The sequence below is a fragment of the Mastomys coucha genome, unplaced genomic scaffold (assembly GCF_008632895.1).
Source record: "Mastomys coucha isolate ucsf_1 unplaced genomic scaffold, UCSF_Mcou_1 pScaffold20, whole genome shotgun sequence".
Lineage (NCBI taxonomy): Eukaryota > Metazoa > Chordata > Mammalia > Rodentia > Muridae > Mastomys > Mastomys coucha.
Genome location: NW_022196903.1, coordinates 25,267,568 through 25,276,994, shown reverse-complemented (window position 1 = coordinate 25,276,994; position 9,427 = coordinate 25,267,568). Strand labels below are relative to the sequence as shown.

Sequence of the window (9,427 nt, the reverse complement as noted above, 5' to 3'; positions counted from 1 at the left end):
CTCGAACTCAGAAATCGGCCTGCCTCTTCCTCCCAAGTGCTGGGATTAAAGGCGTGCGCCACCACCGCCCGGCACAAATTTGTATTTTTTACAGTTTTAATTCCATTGGTCTTTAGATTCTAATACAAAATGGACTCTGCTGAAGTTTCAGCATGTAATTAGAGACCTGTTGGATCTGGCATGTGGATTATTCTAAAGGCAGAGGAGCTTTGACCTAATCTTAACATGATTTAGGAAAGAGAATCTTTGTCAATTAGATGCAGGCAGATTAAATGGTTCACGTTTTAATGAAAATGGTTTGCTGTTTTATTGTAGCCTTTTGACATACAACAGAAAAGATGTCTTTAGTTGACACCCACAAGTATAAGTCACAGTTGTAAATATTTAAGATTCCTTCTGAGGTGGGGAGGCTATAGATAGGAGCTTTGGTGAACATAGCTATAAACACCTGTTGGCATGTATTTAGCAGGGACTCTAACTACATAGAACATGCATGTGTGCAGATTGAGGCCATCAGTTTTCTTTCTCTAGATGTATGGGTGTTTTGTATGTATGGATGTGGTGCCCAAAGAGGCTGGAAGGGAAAGCCAGATCCCCTGGAACTGGAGTTATAGATGCTTGTGAGCACTGAGCATTGAGCCTGTGTTCCCCCTAGAAGAGAGAGCAGCCAGTGCTCCATCTCTCCTGCAGGTCAGTTTCCAGAAGAGAATGAAATCAGATCCCACTCTTATCAGTAGGGACTGGCTTTAAAAGACAAGCAAAGCTGTGTGTGGTGCCTTTAGTCCGAGCACTAGGGAGGCAGCTGCAAGAGGGTCTCTGAATTCAAGGCCAGCCTGGTCTACACCATATAGAGTCCCAGGAGAGCCAGGGCTACAGAGTTGAGACCTTGTCTCAAATAAAGAAAGAAAAACAAAAAACTTGTTGCATGTAAGATTTGAATAGTAGTAAGTTTTATTCTAGGTTTGGATGGTGGCAGTAGACTTGTCCACGTGGGAGTCTGCGCCATGCAACACTGCTGTTGCTTTTTCATCTTTGTCGCTTCGTAGCACAGAAATATCATTTTAAAAGTTCTTAAATATGTCAGACCCTTTATATATTTTTTCATTTTAGTTTCTTTTAAAATTTTTAATTGTGTGTGTATGGGGGGAGGGTATGTGATTATAATGCCTGAGGAGGCCAGTAGGCATCAGATCAAATCCCCTGGAGCTGGAGTTTCAGGCCTTTGTGAGCAGTGAGCAGTACTGGGAGTGCTTTGGACCATTTGCAAGAGCAGTGTGTCCTTAACCATGGAGCCATGTCTCTAGTCTCCCTGTTTTCTTTTTTGACTTAACTGTTTGGACCTTTTTCTTTGGTGAGGTATCTTCCTCCTCACTTTTCTAATAACATCTTTTTTTTTTTTTCAGATTAACTTTGAGGGATAATGCTGGAAATTGAACACAAGTTCTTGTGCATGCTGAACACATGTTCTGTCACTGGACTATATACCCCCACTCATGACTTTTCTGTCCTTTCCTGTGTTGTCTAGTTCTATAATTCTGCACTGACTCTGAACCAGAGTCTAGCCAAGACTACCCTAGAACTCAGGTCCTCAGCCTCCCAAGACCCCTTCCCTACCCTTGCCATATGCTTCATATTTTCTTTACCAGCTTCACAGTATGGAGGGGGGAGACGGGGACCACATGTCCATACATGTATACATGCATTCCTTTTTCTCTGTATAGCCCTGGCTGTCCTAGATAGAACTCACTCTGTAGATCAGGCTGGCCTCTAACTTAGAAATCCACCTGCCTCTCTCTGCCTCCCAAGTGTTGGGATTAAAGGTGTGTGCCACCACTGCCCAGCTTACATGTGCATTCTTATGTGTGAAGGGAAGGCCAGAGTTCTGTACGTGTACATATGTGCATTTAAATGTGTTTGTGGACATGGAGGCCAGAGAGCAACCTTAGGTGTTGCCTTAGGAGCTGTCTACTTTGTTTTGGGGAGCATCTTTGTTTCTAACAAGTTCTTACTATGTAGCCCTGACTGTAGAACATGTTAGCTTTGAAACACTCAGAGATCCACTGCCTCTGCCTCCTGCCTGCTGGCATTGAAGGCATATGCCATCGTGCCTGGCCTACCTTGTTTTTTTGAGGCAGAGATTCTCACTAAGGACCTAAAGCTTACTTGTTACGCTGGCTTGCCATAGAGCACTTGGGATCTGCCTGTCTTTGCTTCTGTGGTGTTTGTTGGGATTGCAACTTCATAGCATTGTGCCTAGCTTTTGATGTACATTCTGGGGATCAGACTCAGATCTTCAGGCTTGTACAGCAGGCACCTTACAGAATGAGATGTTTCTCCAGCCCTGAATCTTAGTACTATGAAAGACTTCTCAAGATGTCTCAAAGCTACGCAGGTGTTTGAGGAGAGCCAGAAATGTTGCCAATCAGGATTAGAGTCCTGATCCACACCTAAACCTGAAGACCCAGCTAAAGAGCAAAAGACTGAGTGAAAACAAATGCCATAGCTTAGTTCCATTTTCTCTCTTTAAACTTGACACAGTCCCATGAAGTGATATTTTCCTATTCACCCAGAGAATAAATTTATATTGCTAATTTCTCTGAATCCAAAGTTTATCCACATTCTTTTGGTAAGGGGTATAAATTGTCTCTAAAACTACTAGAGTTGTTCAATATGTTTTATGTTTTACCAGTAACTATATCCAGTTTGGTAGCACTGGCAGACTGTCATGTCTTGGATACCACCTGTATTTCTTTCATGTGCTGTAATCCTGTGTAATTTCCTTTACTTTCTACCTCAGCATTGAAAGCAAACATGAGGTTACAATCCTAGGAGGACTCAATGAATTTGTTGTCAAGTTTTATGGACCACAAGGAAGTAAGTACACGTGTGGGTATGTGTTCTTTTTTCATTATCTTTGCTAGACTACAGGCACATGGCTTTGGAAAGTAAGTTTTAACTAAATACTAGAACCAGTGAGCGAAGAGATCTTTGTCATTCATGCACTTACCTTTTGCACAAGTTCTGGGTTCTATTATGGATGGTCCCATAGGTGTTTCTTGGGAAGTGTATTTTCTTGTTCCGTTTTTGTTTGGGGGATTGGCTAAGGTAGCAGAAAAAGGAACATGACTATCTCTTTACAAACAAATGACTAGTATTCAATAGGATTGAGTAAGAAAGAGTGAATATTGGCTTAACTCTGGGTATTTTGAAGGAAAATATATGGTGTTTTTTCTGGTATTGGTGATTGACCTCAGGCTTTGTACATGCTAGGTAAGTGACCTGCCACAGCTCCACCACTGACTTAGTTTTACTTTCCCTTGTCTCTCCCCGCCCCCACCTCCTCTTACTTTTTAAGGTTTTAAAATAACTTTTTTTTTAATGTTATGAGTATTTTGTGTATGTGTGCTTGGTGCCATTTAGAGGTAAGAAGAGGGGTCAGAGCCTCTAGGATTGGAGTTACAGTTGTTGCAAGCTACAATGTGGGTACTGAAAGTTTAATCTGGCTCCTCTGCAAGAATCACAAATGTGCTTAACTACTGAGTCATCACTTCAGTCCCTTTAGTGAGTTACAGGGCCTCACTAGTTCAAGCTGGCTTGAAATTACCCTAGGTCAGGGGCCCCTGAACTTTGGGTCCTCATGCCTCTGTCTCATAAATAAATGAGGAGAGATTCTAATCAGAACAAGATGATTGTTCCTGTGAGGGTGTGGTGTCGAGAAAACACATTAATCTGAGATGGAGCCCCTTCTCTGCTGCTTGTAGCTGGTCTTGGATGGTTTTCCCTTTGTGACCCAGGCTAGCCTGGAATCCACAGCAATCCTCCTGCCTTATCTTCCTAAGTGCTAGGATCACATCGAAAGTTGTTCAGCTAGTTCCTGGCTCTTTTGGAATTGGTTTGAGGCCCTTTTCAGGAGGGAGAGGGATTTGGTATTCATTTACTCTTGGGTTTACTTGCTGACTTAGAGATACAGTTCTAATGGATAACACGCTTTATTTCTGTTACAGCACCATATGAAGGTGGGGTGTGGAAAGTTCGAGTGGACCTACCTGATAAATACCCTTTCAAGTCTCCATCTATAGGTATGTGGTGGCAATTCTGAAATCTAAGAGGAAAATAAAAGTAGTATATTTTATGAGAGGTGATTGTCCAGAAATTTTTACTGAACTGAACTTTTCCTTTCTTGGCCTTTTTTAAAAAAGACTTATATGGATGTGTTGTCTGTCTATATATGTCTGCACACTGCACAAGGGCATGAAAATTCATGGGTCTACAGCTGTGAGCTGTCTTCACCATCTTTAGAACTGATGCCTCGTCTCCTGCAGTTTAGACTAGCCCCTACTCTAGCAAAACAGACAGAAACATCCTAAGTTTGCTTTCATTCCAGCCTTCCACATTTCAGTGTAGTGCAAATAGTGTGTTAGAGTGATGGAGTGTGTTAAGGGTGATCCCAGAACTGGGTCCTGTTAGAAGCAGCAGCTTGTACCAGTATCAAACCACTTTACTTCCTGTAGACTAAAGAACATCTGTAATTCTTTAACATGGGGAATTCCTAAGGCTGTTCTAGGTTTTCTAAACCTGCAGGCACCCAGGAGAAATTACTTCAGTGCCGTAAGATCCTGCAAGCTGTAGAGCCAGGGATGGTAGCAGGATGGCTGTGAGGGGTTGAGTCTGGCACAGTTTCTAAGCACACTGGACCATAGACCACTGTGGCTGAGGATCAGAGGCTTCCCACAGCTTCCTTGGAAAGAAGAGCTCTCTCTTCACAGGGCTCTTCTGTGCTTTTCCACACCTGGTTTATTCCTGTGGCTCTTAACTTCAGTCTTAACTTCAGTGTTTCTATTGAAAAATATTCAAATATAAACATTCACTTATGTATCATATATAGCTATTTAAAGTCAGAAAATTGGCATTCCAAGTGTAGTTTCTTACCTTACAGTGCTGTTTAACAGCAGGCAGCGGGGCTTGTGGAAGCCAAGAGTCAACTGTGGGACTGCAGCCTGTGCTATAGAAATAGAGCTCTTCCTCAAGCTTTAACCCACAGTCCCAGGCAAAGGGCACATTTCACTGAAGCTTTATGAAATTTATCCTAAAAGACTGTGTTCCACTCCACTGCTGGGATCAGACTTGGAGCCTGGCTAATCCAGGCAGGCATCTCCACCACTGAGCTACTGCATGCATCCTTCCCCCTAAAATACATAAACATAAAATACTGCTTATCTCTAACTAGTGACACAAATTCCCAAGTTAATTTAACGTAAGTTTTACTTTGCCTTTCTGTACCCTTTTCAGAATTTGATGCTCTACGTATGAGTATCATCTTCCCTTACAAAAGTTGATTTAATTAAAATTTGTATACTAGCTGTCCTTTCCTTCAGAGGAGGATTGCGTCAGAGTTTCAATCAGTTTGTGACATGATCCATTTTCAGCTCATCAGCAGTGCAATACAATTAGGATGTACTTTAAACATTTTGAGAGGCAGTAGCTCATTTTAAAAGGGCAAGGTTTATTTTTTGAGTATAGACATAGAATTAAACAGAAGGGAAAGAAAATTAGATAATCTTGACTCCGTGTTCTTTTAAAATCTTTTTCCCATAGTTTCAGGCATGTATATAATGTTGTTGAGTTTAATTTGAGCTCATAGATACTAAGATATGGAATTGGGAGATTGTAGCTTGGTGACAGAGTGCTTGCCTAGAATGTATGAGGCCCTGAGACCAGCCCTCAGCCCTTTAAATAAATAAATGTAAGTATAGATTAAATATCTTTTATTCTCATTCTCTGTATCTGTATCTGTATGTGTCTATCTCTCTCTGTCTCTGTCTCTCTCTCCCCCACCCTCCAGGTAGTCCTTCAGTTTGTCCTTTGCCTTAGCCTTCTGATCTTGTATGTATGCCATCACCCCCAGCTTGAATTTTAAAAATATTGATATAGAATTGGTATGTGTGTGTGAGTTAATGTTTGGTATATGTCCATGTAGCATGTGTGTCCATGTTTGTGTGTGGAGGCCAGATGTCAAATTCAGGTGGTGTTCTTTTTTTTTTTTTTTTTTTTTTTTGGTTTTTCGAGACAGGGTTTCTCTGTGTAGTCCTGGCTGTCCTGGAACTCACTCATAGACCAGGCAGGCCTTGAACTCATAAATCCACTTGTCTCTGCCTCCCAAGTGCTGGGATTAAAGGCATGTGCCACCACCGCCTGGCTCAGGTGGTGTTCTTTAGGAACTATCTACTTGATCTTTGAGACAGAGTCTCATATTTGGGCTAGATTGCTTGGCCAGTGAGCTCCAAGATTGGAATTAAAGACATCTGCACTGTGCACAACAGAGATGTTACTTGCCGTGTGTGTTAGCAGTGCTGCTGGTTGTTAGTGACCATATATAGTTAGATATAGTTAGGCATCCGTGAGTAACAAGTTACCACTGGTTATCAGGAAGTTTTGGGTTTGATTTTAATTTTCCATAAAATGACATTCATCCTGTCTGTTGTTGCCTCTGGAAAATATGACACTGGCCAGGAGCTATGGCACTCATCTGTTTAGTTGCAGCTACTCAGTAGGAAGGTTGCTTGAACCAACAAATTTGGGGCCATTGGACAACCTGTTGACCCTATCTCTTTAAAAAATAGAAAGGAATTTGGACCTGGTGGTTCATGCCTCTTTAGTACCAGTAATCAGGTAGTTGAGGCAGGAGGATAGCTTTGAGCCAGGATTTGTAAATCAGCCCTGCAACATGGCAAGACATTACCTCAGTCACATAAATCTATTTTTTAATAGGCTTAGTGGTGCATACCTGTAGTATCAGCACTTGAGCAGGTGGAGGCAGGACAGTCAGGAATCAAAGCTGGCTGGCCTGAACTACAGAGGACCCTGCTAGAATTAAGTGAATTATGTGCTTGTTAACTGTTCATGAAGTGCTCAAACATGTATGGCCTGGACATTAGGAGGGCTAGTAAGACTTGATGGACGTAAAGTACCAAATATTCTTTAGACGATGTCGAGACAATGCCTTTGTAGCAGAGAGTGTAAAGAAGAGTTTTTATTTTTAAAAAGGTATTATCTTTACAGATCTTTGGAGATGTGAGGATACAAATGGGAACTTGGGAACTATTTGGATTCTCAGTGCTGTTTTAATCTGAGAGGTTGTTCCATAAGTTCTCATGCCCACTTCTCCAGATTCCATTTGTTAGCTGCAACATGTGTTTAGCTGTTAGGAGCAAGGAACACCTGCAGTAGCTGCCCCACCACTGAGAACATGTGTAAAAATGCAATACCATGCACTCAAACCAAACGATAGTTTATGTATTATATAAAGTATATAGAATGCTGTGTGTGTGTGTGTCTGGGCAGAGTAGCACAGCACTCCAGAAACAAGAGGCAGGTGGACCTCTGTTTCTGTTAGTCCAATTTCAGCCTGTTCTTCATATCTAGTTTCAGGCCAGCCAGAGGTATATAGTAAGTACCTATATACAAACAACAAATGTTTTATGTGTAGCAAAAAGAGTAAAAATTTAAAATAATGGCCGGGTGGTGGTGGCACACACCTTTAATCCCAGCACTTGGGAGGCAGAGGCAGGCGGATTTCTGAGTTTGAGGCCAGCCTGGTCTACAGAGTGACTTTCAGGACAGCCAGGGCTACACAGAGAAACCCTGTCTTGAAAAATAAAAAAAAATAATAAAAAATAAAAAATAAATAAAAAATAAAAAATTTAAAATAATGAACAATGTGGTCGAGCTACAGTGTGTGCTTGAAATTTTGTTTGTAGCCAGCTTAGTAGTATGTATATTGCTTGGTGGCACATGCCTTTAATCCCAGCACTTGGGAGGAAGAGGCAGGTGGATTTCTGAGTTCGAAGCCAGCCTGGTCTACAGAGTGAGTTCCAGGACAGCCAGGGCTACACAGAGAAACCCTGTCTCGAAAAAACCAAAAAAAAAAATATATATATATATATATATATATATATATCCTTAAAAATATTTTTTTTAACTTCAAAAATTTAAAAAAACGTGTGTGTGTGTGTAGAGATGGCTCAGCAGTTAAGAGCACTGGCTGCTCTTCCAGAGGACCCCGATTCAATTACCAGCACCCATATAGCAACTCACAACTGTCTGTAATTCAGGTTCCAATTAATCTGACACCCTCACAAACACATCCATGTAGACCAAACACCAAAATTTTTTTTTAAAAAGGCAAACCAGACCAGACTACACTTGTAGTCCTAATACTTGGCAGCAGAAGCAGGGGATCAGGAGTTTAAGGTACTCATTGACTATATAGTGAACTGTACTGAGCCATAGCTCAGATCTTTACATTAGATTAGGCTGTCAACTAAGTAGGACAGTTTAGGTTATCTAACTAGTCAAAATCCCTTTTAAATTTCCTAATCTGATTCATTCTTAGTTGGAAGCTACTATGGTAATCTGTGTGCCATATTTTTATGCTTGTGCCAGAGAGTAAGGGCAATACATTTCAGTGTTTTACTCATTATGGTCAGATGTTACCTCACTGGAGATTGAAGTTTTATAACACAGTATGACTAACTGTAGAAAGATACTTGGTTAAATTTCACATGTTCTACAGAAACAGTCTGTAGTCACTCTCCCAGGACTAATGTCCCTCACTGAGGTGAACACTGAAGTTTGAGGATAGGGAAGAGCCTGTCGGTCATGAGGTGTTACTTAACAAAGGCTCACTTGTGCCGCCACAATATTTACACAAATAAGTGAATGTCTGAGCTAAGGAAGCAAAATTCCATTTAGATCAGGTATGTCCTTCTAGACTTTCATGACCTTAGACTTGGATTAAATTCCTACATCAAATATCTGCATTTTGAATTTCAGTAGAGAAGTGTAATAAGAAAATTTTAAGGAACATTTTAAAGAAGTTGGAAATATTCCCTTGTCACAGGTGCTCTGAAAATGAACTGTCTCAGTGTGTATTAAAATATGTGTGGCAGCTCATTTCATTACGTCCATCAGATCCCTGCTCTCCTGGTATGACTCCAAGTGCTGGGAATACAGAAGTGAGCAAGATGCATGTGCTCCTGGCAGAATCTAAAATAACTAGTCACTTTATGCAAAGAATTGATGGAATAAGATAGTTACTTTGGATCAGATATTAAAAAATTAATTCTAAGCCTCTTTAACCAAGTACATCTAAACTGAAGAAAAACACAACTCTGATCTTCAATCAGGGCCCACATAGGCAGGGGTGGTCAGAGAGTGCCGTGCAGGCAAGGCTCGTAGCCCATAAGTCATCTTAAATGTAACGGAAAGATCATTTAAAGGCTGGATTTGGGGTGTTCAGGATGACACTTCTGTTGAGAAGAAAGAGCTTCTGGTAAAAGCAGTTATTCCAGCTGCTGTGAGAACGATCCTGTGTGGACAAGGATACTGGGGTTGAGACACCAGCAAACACCTGACTTGGGGTCAGATA

The 9,427-nt window shown here is 41.2% G+C and overlaps 1 protein-coding gene across 2 annotated transcripts in view; it reads left to right on the top strand.

Moving 5' to 3' along the window:
* The window catches only part of Ube2h (ubiquitin conjugating enzyme E2 H), a 92,218-nt gene that overhangs the window by 44,861 nt on the left and 37,930 nt on the right, over window positions 1-9,427 (top strand). For both annotated transcript variants that reach the window (XM_031381413.1, XM_031381412.1), the window contains exons 2-3: window positions 2,798-2,874; window positions 4,005-4,079. In XM_031381413.1, coding sequence (XP_031237273.1) covers window positions 2,798-2,874; window positions 4,005-4,079 — 152 coding nt within the window. The remainder of the gene's footprint in view (window positions 1-2,797; window positions 2,875-4,004; window positions 4,080-9,427) is intronic.